This window comes from Sycon ciliatum, chromosome 1 (genome assembly GCF_964019385.1).
Source record: "Sycon ciliatum chromosome 1, ocSycCili1.1, whole genome shotgun sequence".
NCBI lineage: Eukaryota > Metazoa > Porifera > Calcarea > Leucosolenida > Sycettidae > Sycon > Sycon ciliatum.
Window position 1 is genome coordinate 2,864,291 of NC_088643.1, and position 15,989 is coordinate 2,880,279.

General features: G+C 47.0%; 1 protein-coding gene across 1 annotated transcript; it reads right to left on the bottom strand.

Annotated features, from left to right (window-relative positions):
• Nucleotides 1–14,765, bottom strand: LOC135807179 (uncharacterized). The gene is made up of 6 exons (XM_065321198.1): nt 14,475–14,765; nt 9,995–10,185; nt 8,224–8,316; nt 7,600–7,638; nt 3,981–4,047; nt 1–166 (listed from the first exon to the last, which is right to left on the bottom strand). The coding sequence occupies exons 1-6, from the start codon at nt 14,591–14,593 to the stop codon at nt 1–3; spliced, it is 675 nt and encodes a 224-aa protein (XP_065177270.1). The 5' UTR covers nt 14,594–14,765.
• Between the last annotated feature and the right edge of the window lie 1,224 nt (nt 14,766–15,989).

Sequence of the window (15,989 nt, forward strand, 5' to 3'; positions counted from 1 at the left end):
CTACGTCGTGTCTACATGGCTCTTGTTCTTACGACCCTGTTGTATGGAGCTGAGACCTGGACGACCAAGGCTGCTGATCTGCGCCGTCTTAACACATTCCACCATCAGTGCGTGGGGGCTGTTGTCGGCATCTCGAGACACCAGCAATGGGATGATCGAGTCACTTCTACCACATTGGCGAAAACCATCGGAATCGACTCAGACAACGGCGACACCATCCACGAGCATCGGCTATGATGGCTCGGCCATATTGGTCGCATGGACGATGACCGTCTGCCCAATTGTACACTGTCTGGAGGCTCTCCGCGACTCGGCCTCAGCACGACCCACGCGAGCGTTGGCGGGATGTAGTTGTGGCTGATTTCAACCGCACTCATCCACCTATCCCAGAGAAGGAATGGCTGGACACTGACCAGAACTGCTCGGAATGGAGGGCGGTTATCCACTGCCGTCCTCAGCCCGGTGATGTCTCCGCCGAGCCAGCGTATCACTGTGCATGCGGGAAGACCTGCCGCCGCCCTGGCAACCTTAAGCGCCACGAACCGTTCTGCCGGTTGCGGCCAAAATAGTCCTTTCGCTATCATTGCCTTTGGAAATGGGCAAGTTCAAAGTTCAAGGTCCAAGGTCCAAGGTGTGTGTGTGCGCGCGTGTGTGTGTGCGCGCGTGTGTGTGTGTGCATGCACTAATACTAGGGCTGAAACGATCGTGAATTTTCACGTATCGATTACTCTTTAGCTTAACGATCGAGTAATCGATTATAATCGTTAGCAAATACAGTAAAACCTGTAACTAAAGACCACGGTGACTAGCGACCAGCCTGGTACTACAGTAAAACCTGTAACTAAAAGACCACCGTGACTAGCGACCAGCCTGGTACTACAGTAAAACCTGTAACTAAAGACCACCGTGACTAGCGACCAGCCTGCTACTACAGTAAAACCTGTAACTAAAGACCACCGTGACTAGCGACCGGCCTGGTACTACAGTAAAACCTGTAACTAAAGACCACCGTGACTAGCGACCAGCCTGGTACTACAGTAAAACCTGTAACTAAAGACCACCGTGACTAGCGACCAGCCTGGTACTACAGTAAAACCTGTAACTAAAGACCACCGTGACTAGCGACCAGCCTGGTACTACAGTAAAACCTGTAACTAAAGACCACCGTGACTAGCGACCGGCCTGGTACTACAGTAAAACCTGTAACTAAAGACCACCGTGACTAGCGACCAGCCTGGTACTACAGTAAAACCTGTAACTAAAGACCACCGTGACTAGCGACCAGCCTGGTACTACAGTAAAACCTGTAACTAAAGACCACCGTGACTAGCGACCAGCCTGGTACTACAGTAAAACCTGTAACTAAAGACCACCGTGACTAGCGACCAGCCTGGTACTACAGTAAAACCTGTAACTAAAGACCACCGTGACTAGCGACCAGCCTGGTACTACAGTAAAACCTGTAACTAAAGACCACCGTGACTAGCGACCAGCCTGCTACTACAGTAAAACCTGTAACTAAAGACCACCGTGACTAGCGACCAGCCTGGTACTACAGTAAAACCTGTAACTAAAGACCACCGTGACTAGCGACCAGCCTGGTACTACCGACCACTTCGTCAGGCACGGACGGTCTCACATTCAAAATGCACTGTGACTAGCGACTACCTGCTGAACGCGACCAGCGACCGCCTTTTCTTGTCCCAATGTCGAATTTTGACCCGTAACTAGCGACCGCGATGTAGGAAATCAAACATTGCTCGAAGCTCCTTCTTGAAATTTTGATGATTTTCCATGGTCGTTTCGATACTACAGCTGGACAAATGAACGCAGTCTCATTTTTACTGTGGAATCAGTGTGGACTGCACTACACCTGTCATAATTTCAAGTGCTGTCAAGAACAAACATGATAGGAAACGTCTTGGAGAGCGCATCCAAAGCGCTCTTTGATCGATGTTACTACTCGAAGGAGAAACTAAGACTGAGCGGCTCTCTGTCGAAGTGCAATCACACAGCTCAGTCACCAGGTCACACTGACAGTCTGTGCTGGCTAGCTAGCATGCTACAGTTTTATGTACTCACCTGTACGGAACACAGGCCAGGATACGATGGCGGATACTATATTCTACAGTGAAGGTGCGAAAACTCGCAACATTGCCGCATCACGTACTGGTACACACCAGTACAGTTTACGCTACACTACATCCAAGTCGGAACGACTGAGTTTCCAGTTTCCACTGTAGATCTACACACTGATAGTGATACAGTCGACCTACCCTTATAACGATATTTGTGTCCGACCAAGAAATATTGTTATAAGGGTAATATTGTTATAAGGGTAACTGGTTCATTCATACACATACGTCATAATGCATGAATTTAGTTCATTTTTTACACTCTTCATAGCGTCAGACACATATGTTCATGCACATTATGTGCACAGCAAGGTGCTCACTGGTGCCCCCATTGCATTTCGTCATGTTCCAGCGACTTATCAAGTGAAGCTTGCCCTACCTTGACAGTGGGCTCTACATACTCCCTGCTGGATATTGTTATAAAATGGAAAATGTCGATTGGTCAGCCCATTTTATATTGTTATAGGGGTAATATCGTTATAGCAATATTGTTATAGAGGTAAGGCATTGTATACAAAAGTCAATGGAGTGATTTGGTTTGACAGAAAAATATCGTTATAAGGGTAATATCGTTATAGGGGTTATCGTTATAAGGGTAGGTCGACTGTACCAGTTGCCAGTGTAGTCGCACACAGATGAGGATGGAGTCGATAGTGATTAGTCCACTGCCTGGCCAGGCCAGCGCTGCTCTGGAAACCCAGTGAGTCGACATACGGGTCGAAAGATCGTATCGCTTCCGGTGTATAAAAAACTTGTTTTTCTCTCTCCAAGTGTTGTATGATCTGAAAGAAGAATGTCAGTGCGCAAGTGGTGGGGGATTGTATTATCTGCATTTTGACATACATATCATATAATGGGATCCATATATGGTCGCGCGATGCAAACCTCTAACTAAAGACCACCTGCCACTAAAGACCACTTTTCCGGACACCAAGGGGTGGTCGTTAGTTACAGGTTTTACTGTAGTCATAATTCTGTGCAAACATTACTCTGTTTCCACAAACTATGCCTTCATAATACAGTCGACCTACCCTTATAACGATAACCTCTATAACGATAATACCCTTAATATAACGATATTTTTCTGCCAAACCGAATCACTCCATTGACTTGTGTATACAATGCATTACCTCTATAACAATAATTGCTATAAAGATATTACCCCTATAACGATATAAAATGGGCTGACCAATGGACATTTTCCATTTTATAACAATATCTAGCAGGGAATATGTAGAGCCCACTATCCAGGTAGGGCAAGCTTCACTTGATAAGTCGCTGGGACATAACGAAATGCAATGGGGGCACCAGTGGGCACCTCGCTGTGTGCATATTATGTGCATGTATGTCAGTTTTTATGCTATGAAGAGTGTAAAAAAAAGAACAAAATCCATGCATTATGACGTATGTGTATGAAACGAACCAGTTACCCTTATAACAATATTTCTTGGTGTGACGCAAATATCGTTATAGGGGTAGGTCGACTGTACCAACAAATCTGCAAGGGTAGCTCCGAAACATGGCAGTTTTGAGGTCAATTTGACCTCAGAACATGAACCATACCCCTGGCAACTGCATACTCCCAGCGGAAACTGATTCAAACTCCACAAAACGAGGGTGTACGGTACTTTCTGGACACAAATTTAAAAAACGCAAAATAATCGTTATCGGTAATCTAAACGATTGCTCGATCGTTAGAGTTATCAAACGAGTACTCGATTATTCGGTATAATCGTTTCAGCCCTAACTAATACCCGTACAATACATGTATCTTGAGTGGCTAAAGGCCAAAGTGCAAAGGGTAGAAGAGACAGACAGACATGAAGGGTGGTAGCAGAGTCTAACCCTATGAGCCTGATTTGGACTAGGCATTTGTTTTTCGCCAGCAGTGAATAGAAGGTGCTGATAATATCTGTAAGGACAGTAAACAAAAGCACAAGTACAGTGAAATCTGTGACTAACTACCACCCCTTGGGGCCAGAGAAAGCGGTCTTTAGTGGCAGGTGGTCCTTAGTTAGAGGTTTGCACCGCACAACCATAATGACTGTGAGACCGTCCGTGCCTGGCGAAGTGGTCTTTAGTTCCAGGCGGGTCGCTAGTCATGGTGGTCTTTACAGTCCGTTTCAAAAAGATTTACAATCCTGGCGATCGCCCGCGGAGTTTGGCGTCTTACCGTATGAGCACTCGAGCGCTGCCTGGAAAAACTCACTGTGAACTCGAAGAAATATTCCGCGCGAAAGCAGGAAAAATGACAAGTCACACACGTTGACACAGTCATGTACGTCTGGTTTACAACAAACGAGTTCTTCCTCGTATCGATAATGGAGTCAGAGAGAGGACATGTCGAAACGAAAGTGTTGTAAATGTTGACGAGCTGCGCTGCATGGGTCCGTTTTGTGACCAAAATAGTTTCTTTGAGCTGCGATGCAATTTACTCACCGTGTGACGAAAACGACATCGACACGGACTCATTCCCAAGGCCATGACTTGGCAAAGCTATCCGTGTGACTTCGACGACATTTTGAGAAAAGCAGACGCTTGTGAACGCTGATAGAAGACGGCGTTGACTGCTAAATTCAAATAAATTGGCGATCTTGAAATACTAAAATAAATCTCAAAAAGCTACAGCGCGATGACTTCCATTATAATTCACTCACACCATTGCAGTGTTGTGGGTGTGTTCACATGGCATGAGCCAGTCAAGTGTCAGTTAGTTCGGCAGGAAGCGCGAGCTCCAACAACAAGTCGTTTGGTGCAGCCATCTTCATTGTCTTGTACCAGCTTGATCACCAAAACAATGAAAAAAAAGTTTGACTTGAGGATAGGTTGGGATTTGAACTCACAACGTCATGGTCAGCAGACAGCATTCATAACCACAAGGCCAAAAAGGAAAGGATAAATCGTGGGTTTTGATAAAAAATCGATACTGGCTTCCTGGGCAAATTGTAAACCATGGGAAAAGGCCGGAAACCTGGCCGAAATTCTAACTCCTTAACGGTGGGTCCAATTGTTCCGAAACCTTCACAGAACAATTTGCCGTGTCCTAACAAGCCATTCTATGTACTTTTTTTGTCCAAATTTCCCTGATCTTCATACTTTTTAAGACCCAAACCTGATTGTAAATCTTTTTGAAACAGACTATAGTTACAGGTTTTACTGTGATACTATCATGATTTACTGGACTAGTTTAAACTGGAACACCGCAGGCAGACAGCTAGGAATGGACAAAAGGAAGGGCCTGGTTTAAATCTGGCTTTGGAAATTTATTTTTCATTGCTATCAGGTTCGGCCTCGTTTTCACTGTGCTGCGCTGATGAGTCCACAAAGGACGAAACAGTTCTGCCCGCAGATCGAGTAAAAGGAAGGGCAAAAATATTACCGGTGTGAATTTTCGGCCAAACATGACCAGGCCAACGGATCAAGATTTTGTACGTGTTTGGATGGCTATCAGTCATTGTTACATGCGTGAAGTACCATGTACTAGAAGAGGCGACGGTTCGATACCTGAAACGGCTTGACAGCCAAATTTGTATAGACCCAAACCGATCATCAGCGTTGATTTTTCACTCGAAATATGTTTGTGGAAGGAAACTGGCATGTTGAAGTTTGCTCTGGGGCCAGAGTCAATCGAACTGAGCCACTCCTTTGTGTTGACCAATTGCCTCCAAGTTGCCCAATTTTTCGCTTCAAAAAAGTTCAAATCAGAGGTGGCTCCAAACCGGACACGTTTTAGAGTGCACGTCAAATTCACTCTGGGTCTGAAATTAGGTAATTGCTATCGCTCCACGACGGCCAGTACAGAGTAACAATAAGCCTTGTGTGTGCTTCCATTAGTTTTGATTGGTATGCGGTGCTTTATTGGCGAGAGGCGAGCCGCTGTTTACCTGCCACAAGAAGTTGATTTTTCGAAAGTCGTAAAACTCAAGTCGCAGTGCGAAGCAACACGTCAAAAACTCACCTGCTTGGTATGGCGCTTCTGATCATAGCAGAGCCATGAAATTTTGGCTCGGAGTATAACACATCGTAGTCTCACTGTGACATATGTTTTCTAATCAAAATACCAAGAGAGAAAGTGAATATTGAGTCCGTTCCGGTTTGCAACCTGTGTCCTATTTGAAACCGTCGCCTCTACCATGTATACGCCCGTCGCAAGAGAAGCATGCAAATCTGTAAATGCACTGGATGTGCACCCACAAATTTTTTTCTCTTCTAGCAACGACAACGGGCAAGATCTGCATGAAATCTTTGTTGGGACAAATCAGACGTTCAGCATTTACCCCAACCAAGGACCATGCTGTTTGCTCTTTCCACTTCCTGAAGATGGATGTGATGCTTGCTGGCGACTCTCCTATCTCTCGTAACATCTTCTGAAGGCAGGTGAGACGATACGATGTGCACAAACCGGGGGGGGGGGGGGGGGGGGAGGGAGATTTTTCAATCGTGACTTTCTACACCAACGCGGTCACAGTAGGGGTGAAACGAACAAACGAAAGTTCGAATATTCGTTCGAAAAATTTGAAAACGAACGAACTCGCAAGATTGATAAACGAACACAGCAAGCAAGCATAAAGATCGCTTGTGACTAGATCACGAAGGAGCCGCGGAGGTTGGGAGATCGCGAGCTTGCACGCTGATCGACTGCGTTTGCCTTGATGATCACTTGAAGCAAGTTGAAGGAGTTGAGTGTCGCGTCGGGACAAAGTTTCTTGAAATATTTCTGTCTGTCCGTTTGAGTTAGATTTGTACTCGTAGTGAAAGGATTCGAGTCGCTTGTGACATCTGTTCCTGAAAGCAAACGCTCACTCGTTGCAATCATGTCAAAACATTCGAGCCTTTCATCGCGATCCGGAGTTGAAGCGGAATTTGATAAAGTGGTCGGGAAAGATGAAGTCCTTTTCTCAATTTCAAAAAGGTTCTATCACACAGCAGAGCGACGACGAGCAATCTTCGTACCCACCTCAAGAAGTACCATTCTCCTGCTCTGACGACCTGAGCTAGCGATGAGAAGAAAACTCTCATCTGGACGATGGTGATGGACTTTGCAGCTAGCTGCAAAACCCTGTGATTCCGCTCAGGCGGACGCGATAAAAAATATATTTATGTTCTGGCAGTGTATCGTACACCGTCAATACTGAACTGTGGCCAGCCAAGTACAGAGAACGCCTGTACTGACAGACTGTATGGTCTTCAAAAAAAGATTCATCCATGAAATACATAATGGAGAATGTTCGTTCGAGTTCGTTCGTTAGTGTGAGAGTTCGTTCGTATTCGAAATTCGATGTTCGTTTCACCCCTAGGTCACAGTAGGTGTGTGTGAGAAAACCCGATCGATTGGTCCTGAGGGACTCAACGCAACGGACCAGCAACCCGGGCCCGCACCCAGCCCCCAGATCCGACCAAATAATTACAGCCCGAATGACCAATATATTGGACCATGACAAAGCTAAGGACAAGCATCACTTACGATTTGTTTTACTGGCTAGATCCACCTTGAGAGCACGATCTACAAATATGATGGAATAGAAGAAGCATGGGTGCGAAACAGCATGTGTGATATGTAATTTTTTTATCCTTTCAAAGTGGAGTAAAACTTCTGCTAGCGCCGAGCGGTCTATTCGCAGCGCTGTGCAATCACATGTCTGATCGGTCATATCTGGATTCACATCAATCCAAAATGGGTGCACGTTTGTTTCAATAAATCCAGATCCAGGTCTGACAAACCTTCCCCGGGGAGTAGTAGCTCTGGTTCTAGATTTCAGTGAGCCGTCGCAGACACTGTTTTATGCAGCACTTTAGGGGCCATCCAACAAGCCTTTGCAACATCCTTCCCCCGTTTCCTGGGGCCATGAGGCAGGCGCTTAGCTGGCAGGGCACCGCACATCAGTTGCAACGGAATGTGATTCCCCATCCGAGCAACGTGTCGGAGCCACCAGAGCCGGCGCCTCTGAACCTTATCGACGACATGCACACACACACACACACACACACACACACACACACACACACACACACACACACACACACACACACACACACACACACACACACACAAACACACACACAACATATTCTCTAGTTTACAGCTTACAGCCATCTACTTCAGTTCTCGACGCATTGGGTGGCAATCTCATTCCACAATACGAAATGCTGCGCTCGAATGAACAACTCATTAGAGAGGCATCTGCAGTAGGAAAGTAACAGAAATTGGCAGCACACGTGTACATAAGCTTCCGAAGCGCCACCAACCCCTGGCATACATGCAAAAGAACATAGCTCCAATGCTGGTAGAGCACAAAATCACGGCTGCATGGCCAGCTCTCTGTCTGGCTCGCTCTACTGGATTCTAGACTGTATCAGTACTATCACTTCAGGCTCAATTCGCATTGCAAAACTTCCTTGTGTTTCCAACTAAGTTACTAACTTACTGAAGAAGAAGACTACTGAAGGCTAGCCGAAAGGAAAAGCAACATGGTATTATAACACAGCAGCAGGCCGAGCAGGGCACATGTGAAACCAGAGACCCGGACCCGTCGAAGCATGCAAATGAGGGCCGCTCTATCGCCTGACATGAATGCGTACAAAGAGAGCGTAAGCAGACAGCATTGTCGTGCACTAAGATGCCGACTCGCGTGACCGTATTCATTGACTCGCGTGACCGTAACACAGCACGACGATGAACATGACAGCCAGACTACTCCAGACATGAATGCAGGAAACCAGTACACATGACCATGCGTGCACACTGCGATATGATATACGATGTGTGCATGACCTTTCCACGCACTCTTACTGGTCATGTCGCACACATGTCCAGTGCTACAGTCGTCTGCGTTCTTGCTAAGAAACGGGGACACGGCACATGCACGTCAACAAATCTCTAGCTTGGTTCATATCTCCTTGGTGCACAGCATGGCCACATGGCCCAGAACATCTCAGCCGCTCTCAGCCACTCCTGGCCACTCTTAGCCGCTCTCAGCCATTCTCGGCCACTCTCAGCTACTCTTAGCCACTCTCAGCCACTCTCAGCCACTCTCGGCCACTCTCAGCCACTCTTAGCCACTCTCGGCCACTCTCAGCCACTCTCAGCCACTCTTAGCCACTCTTAGCCACTCTCAGCCACTCTTGGCCACTCTCAGCCACTCTCGGCCACTCTCAGCCACTCTCGGCCACTCTCAGCCACTCTAAGCCACTCTCGGCCACTCTCAGCCACTCTCAGCCACTCTCAGCCACTCTCGGCCAAACTGTCAGGCAATGCCACCAACTACAGTAGCAATGTAGACACGGAAAATGCACGTGTGAAATTGCAGACAGCCGCGGTGAATGCAATAAGAGAAGAAGATGGCTCAGCTCAAGTGACACGTTTCTTCTTCTCACAAGCAAGCAGAGAATGTGGACACGGAAGCCTGGCTCACCTACACTCCATTCAGATAGTATAATCAGAGCCCGATTTGGGCCGAGTTTGGGCTGAAAACCTACTAAAAATTCGAAAGATCTGGGTTTGGGACGTGCATCTCCATACATTTGACTTGATATACCTGTCCTAATATTGAAAAACCTGGCTGAATTTCTAACTCACTGTTCTTGCTACTTTCCAAGCCTCAATCATGGCAAGGAAGACTTACACATGTCACACATATTGCATGCAGGATGTACAGTTGTTTTCACCACCAAACCTAACACTACACATGTCAGTTGCTTTCATCACCAAACCTAACACTACACATGTCAGTTGTTTTCATCACCAAACCTAACACTACACATGTCAGTTGTTTCACCACCAAACCTAACACTACACATGTCAGACAGGAAGACGTTAGGATGCCAGTTGTTTGCACGACGGAACTGTAAGCACAACTTACAATCGTAGCAAGTGATGTCATAGCCTGTCCAGCGACCGTTGGGTAGGCATGTACGTGAAGTGTCACCACCGACTTGACGACAACTGGCCGCGCACTTGATGACGGTGGTATTGCCAACATTGGTGCCGCTTTGATGCAAAACAGCATTAACAGGCACCCTGAGCGGTGGACATTCCGAGTTACATAATGAACTGTGTCCAGGGGAAAAAGAGCAAGATCAAGAACAAGAACAAGATGAAGAATTTAGTGACCAACACACATGCAGTCAATACATGGAGAACCTACACAGCACAAAAGAATCACATCAGTGTCGTACCCAACTCTGGTAGTCGCTACAGCAGGGCGCGAAATAACGGTCGGACATCGGACAATTTCCGACCGTTTACGGTCAGTTTCCGGATGTTTTGTACATATCCGGACAAAGTGTCCACGCACCTTTTTGCAAAGTACAAAAAAGAAAAGGCACTTCAATCCTTTGTCTCATAGTCATAGCCCAGAGGAGTCAAGACGACCACTTGTGACAAGTGGGTCGCCGAGTATGATAGGGAGCTTTCAACTTCTGTTTGGCTGAGCTATGAGCGCAGTACCTCAGATCGTAGCGTTGTCGAAAATTTGAAGTGTAAGATGTGTTCCCGTTTTGCTGATAAAATTCGCAGCAGCAAGAATTTTTCTGAGTCCGTCGTCGTTGGCTCAAGGAACCTGAAAACGTCAGCCTTCAAAGATCATGCTGCTTCTGAAATGCATCGTCGTGATAACATTTCGATGGTATTAATTCTAGACTGAACATTGTGTGATTTGATGTGAAAGTTGCATGTCCGGACATGTCCGGCCATTTTTCCAACTGGCAGGACATTATGTCAGAGCATATTTTAATCCTTAGCGCATGCCCTGCTACAGTATTTCAATCCTCATGCTTCAGACCTAAACCTGGTGTCATGCCACCGGCAAAAGCCGTCTTTGATTGGTCCGGCCATACCCTGGTATCCTAGCCTCTCATACAGTTTTGTGTATGATAATAGTGGGTACATATTCACCCATACCCTGGTATCCTATAGCCTCTCATACAGTTTGTGTATGATAACAGTGGGTACATATACACCCATACCCTCCTCACAGTAACACACACATTGGCGACCTAAAAGTTGATCCAGCCATGGCCTGACCAACCGGACCGGTTCCGCCGGGCCTGATGTAGGAGAGAAGGTTTTGCTTTTAGGAATGTGATGCTGTCTACTCTCTCTCTCTCTCTCTCGCGCTCTCTCTCTCTCTCTCTCTCTCTCTCTCCTCTCTCTCTCTCTCTCTCTCTCTCTCTCTCTCTCTCTTGATATCACCCAATGTACTGGCTTTGAAGACTAATGGTGCGAAAGGCCTCATCGAAAAAGCCAGTGGCTTTTTTGTGCTAACATGTTCCCGTTGCGTGCACAGATCATGTGTGTGCAAACCTATGGAAAACCTATGCAAACAGCTTCAAGGACCTTCAACTGCTGTATACGACGGGCACGACAAAGTACAGAGAAGCGAGACATACTGTAAATCAACTAATTTTCGCTGGCGATTTAATTTCGCTGATTTCGCTGCTGGGTACCAACCGGCGAAAGTAAATCGAAGGGCCAAAATTTGTCATAGAGGCAAATCATGATAGAGCCATGGCTGCCCGTGAGAGCAACAAATACCAATCGATTTCTTTTTTGAAAACCCCAATCGGCCAAAGTTAAATGACGGCCAAAAGTTTCATTTCGAGATCGGCCAAAGTTTCATTTCGAGATCGGCCAAAGTTTCTCACCAGCCAAAATTTGTTGATTTACAGTACCCAAACAATCAGAACGAGACATCAAATGCAGGAACACAGCTGACTTCTTGCGAACACTGCCTTCATCTGCTTCCTCACATTCCTTCCCGCCTGACCTCTTCCCTGCCGTCGCCCGTCTCCTAGTTCTCGCCACCATCCATCCCATTGTCACCCGTATCATCCTGCACCTCTACAATTCTGTTCACATCCGTGACCATCTTGTCCTGCCTTTGTCGCTCACAGGCAGTCCCTCATCATCAGAGAGGTTCCGCATAACGAAATGACGTTAGTAAAAAACCGTAGTCGATCTACGGAAAGTCTTACGTACACTGCATGCCGATCTGTGTTCCGCCATATGGAGTTTTTGAATCACGTAGCTGCCTATGGCAACTCCGAACGCGGCAGTGTACGACTGGGTCGACCTGGGGAGTGAGTCATACATGTGTAGAGTAGAACCCGGGTTAAGGGTCATACTGGATTAGGGATCAGAGCCCGGGGAGGGGGGGGGGGGGGGCACTTGGCACGTACAATGTGCGGGTGATCCTTCGGAGCCCGGGCCGGGGGGGGGGGGTCACTTGGCATGTATATTGTGCGGGTGATCCTTATACCGGGATTTAATTCCCATAGCTATGCAGAAGACGTTACTTCAGTAACGTCTGGCGCTAGCCAGGGTCCACACAGCTTTAATTTGGTGTTTGTTTGTTTGTTTGTTTGTTTGTTTGTGTCACGCCTGGCGCTATCCCGTATCTGTCCCGTACCGTACCGTACCGTACCAGCCAAGACAGCTGGCCACAATATATTTTGGTTTGTTTGTGCCATCGGCATGCCTGACGCTATCCCGTACCTGTCCCGTACCATCAAGAATACGGTACAATCAAGAGAATGAGTATATATGCGGAGTGTATCGGGGGAATGCATTCAGTGCAGTAACATTTTGTGTGGATTTGTGTGCGAGGCCGAGATCCCACTAGGAGGCTGGCTGGGCCGGCTGTCGACCAGCCCGGGAATCGCATGTAGGCCGATAGCATAATAATTATAACGTATATAGATGTATAGCAGGGAGTCGTATTATGTAAACGACTCAGTGCTGTCTAGGGAGATTTTCTTGAAAGAAATACGAAGTAGGGAGATGAAGAAATGCAATTAGAATGGACGTTAGTTGCCGAATATGTGACATGATGCGTCAGCTAAAACAACCTTTGGAAGAGAGATCCCGTCGTCTCCAAAATAATCCTGAACGGGCGAGTCAGCGCCAGTCACAGGAAACGTCGGAAGAGAGATCCCGTCGACTCCAGAACGTCCGTGATCGGCAGAGTCAGCGCCGGTAACAGGAAACGTCGGAAGAGAGATCCCGTCGACTCCAGAACATTCGTGATCGGCAGAGTCAGCCCCGGTCACAGGAAACGGCAGGACAGACATCGCGTCGACTCCAGAACGCCCGTGATCGGCAGAGTCAGCGCCGGTCACTAGGGGTGTGCGGATAATGCTCGAAAAGGTGGCAGATTCTGCTCGAAAAGCAGTGAAATTGGCAGAACCATACAAACCTATGGCGGGCAATTCCTCGAATTCTGCTCCATTTCTTTATCCACATACCAAACATGCAGGAAACTTACCAAAAAAATACCGAATTTGCCAATTTTTCTGCCGGCATTATCCGCATATGCCTACCGTTCACAGGAAACGTAACAAAAAAATTAAAAATTAAAAATATACAAAAAATATTAACGCCGTAGCAACAGACGTTACTTCAGTATCGTTTGGCGCTAGCCAGGGTTCACACGGCTTTGGCACGTCACATGCATGATGAGCAAGCAAAAAAGCATAGCGTAGGGCCCTGAGCTTCCAATTTCTCTCGTTTCCAGCCCAAGGGGGGTCCCCCGTCGGTTTCCGAGGAAGCCGTAACTTTTTTCCCTCCAAACTATTTTTCCGGGGTCCATCTACTCACAAGAAGTCGTTTTGCACACCTTTTTGCCCATCCCTGTACAACTGAGTCCAGTTATGTCCGCGCAGAGTTAGGTGGACCCATAACCCGGGGTTCTACTCTACCCCAATCCACGGATGGAGCACCTCCGCTATCAGAGCCCTATCTACGTACTCTACATGGACAACGTGGACTGGAGCTGCACACTCAGGGGTTATGTACTCTGCAGGACGGTATACAGAGTCTAGTATGCTGCTAGCATGCTTGCTTGACATCCTCCATCCATATGTGCTGGCAAAGTGTCTTAGTACTTCATCAAAAGGCAGTGACTTTCTCTAAAGACAATCACGGCCAAAAGAGGTGACTCCGTGTTCCAAACAAGGAAGTGCCACGGTGCTGCCCATTTTCAAAACTGGAAATAGATGCCAAAAGGGGAGGGGAGGAAACAGCAGTAAGCCTGGGCTGCATGTTTGCAAATGCAGATTGGAGAAGCTTCCGTAAACTCCAGTCAGAGTTCTAAGAGTACTAGACACCCAGAAGCATTCATGAGCACTGTACATGCACCGTGAGAACCGATCTGGTGGGAGATATTCCGTAGTTTTTTTCCTTTGCCAAACCTGTGACTACTTCCTAGGGAATTACTCCTATGAGATCGGTTGTCATTGTACACACACAGTGATCATATACATGTATGTGCAAAGGAAATGAACTAGAACTGATAGTTTTTCCTGCTATGTAATCACTTCTTATGTGTTGCAGGTGGATTTTACCTTGTCTGGCCTTGAGCTTGACTTGAACATGCCAGCAGCAGTTGCAATACCATACACGCACCGAATATAGTGTCAGCTATCGCCAGTCGCCACCTGCGCCTCCCCGCCATAACAGGCATAGTCCACGTGGTGGAGGGTTGTGTGGCTTTGCGGCGAAGGAGTGTGGCAAAGGTTGGCAGGCCTACAGTCACTACAAACTGGAGAACATCCACGACACTTTACTACAATACTAGCAGATAGACTGGACTGTTTAGAGTAGAGACGATACCAGCAGTAATAGCTCAAGTGGAAGGGCGAAGGAGACAGCCAAAAAACAACTTGGAAAAGGCTGGAGCTGGGTGGTTCAAACAGATTTCGAGTGGAAGTTTTATCGTTATACTATTATCGTTTGAAAGTACTACAAATAAATTTCATAAGAGTGTGCTAAGAAAACCTGGGGTATTATTGACAAATAAGGAAGGTCTAACCCTTCTCCGCCTCCAGAACAACACGGAGGAAGCGTAAACAAAAAATAAGGGATGGATGGGGGTGGTACGATTGGGCACTGTTACTGGAGTGCAGGGAGTTCCTCCTTGACTTGAGTGCTGCCGATGGGTCGATGTTTGCATGTCAAGTGACGAAGTGTGTACCGTCCTTGGTTGGATGGTGCGCGCGCGCGTCTTCACTCACGTATCGTGTACGGTACCACGGTACAACTGGCCCTTCAAGGCCTTGGGCCTGTGTGATCATGGTGATGGTTTCGATGCAAGTGAGTGAACCAGGGATGTAGGCAGAGCTGAAAAAGCCTCTCTTGTATTCATGATCATGATCACCAGATTATCACACACGTGGGAGCAAGCTTCCTTATGTGGCTTCTCGGAACGATCCCATGTCTAAAAAGTACGCAGAGGATCTACATATGGCCGCTCCCCATGCATGCAAGATCAAGAGCTGGAAATTCGAAACGGAGTTGTTACCAGGGCCAAGGGAGTCGTAGACCCGGGTGCTCGAATCAGAAACGATTTGACAGGTGTGAAATTTCTCATCTGTAAATCTCAATATAAATGTCAGAATCAGGGAGTCGACGTACGTCTAGACCCGGGAGGCACGCGCATCACTTGTGCACAACCATGATCGACTGAACGATTCAAAATATTACGACCTGCTCGGTGTGGGACAAGTCCGTACATAGGTCATAGCGCGCGGGAAATCCGTACATAGCGAGAAATCGTCGTCTTCGTCCTTTCGCCGAACAATTGTGGTCAGACTTTCGATCTCCATTGCCGAAATACAGCCATCTGTGGCCATCGCTGAGGAGTTCACTAATAAAGGGTCTTGTTCACTGGCTTTGCACTGCCACTCGAACTCTGAGGCACTTTGACCAACTAAGATGAGGTAATCCTTTCTTTACAAATTGCCTCAATTTGTTCTCACCTTTAGGGCAATGAAGTAATTTTTTTCCTCGTGACTAACTTCGACAGACCAAGTTGCCCTGTCCCAGTGATCTACAATACTTATATTGCACATTTGTGAAAT

What these genes read in the sequence shown, in the direction of transcription:
- LOC135807179 (XM_065321198.1), bottom strand. Translation starts at nt 14,593, where the DNA reads ATGCCTGTTATGGCGGGGAGGCGCAGGTGGCGACTGGCGATAGCTGAC. An exon ending in TGACATCACTTGCTACGATT is followed by an intron (nt 8,317 to 9,994) that starts GTAAGTTGTGCT and finishes TTCCTACTGCAG; the next exon opens with ATGCCTCTCTAATGAGTTGT. An exon ending in TCTAGCCAGTAAAACAAATC is followed by an intron (nt 4,048 to 7,599) that starts GTAAGTGATGCT and finishes CTGTCCTTACAG; the next exon opens with ATATTATCAGCACCTTCTAT.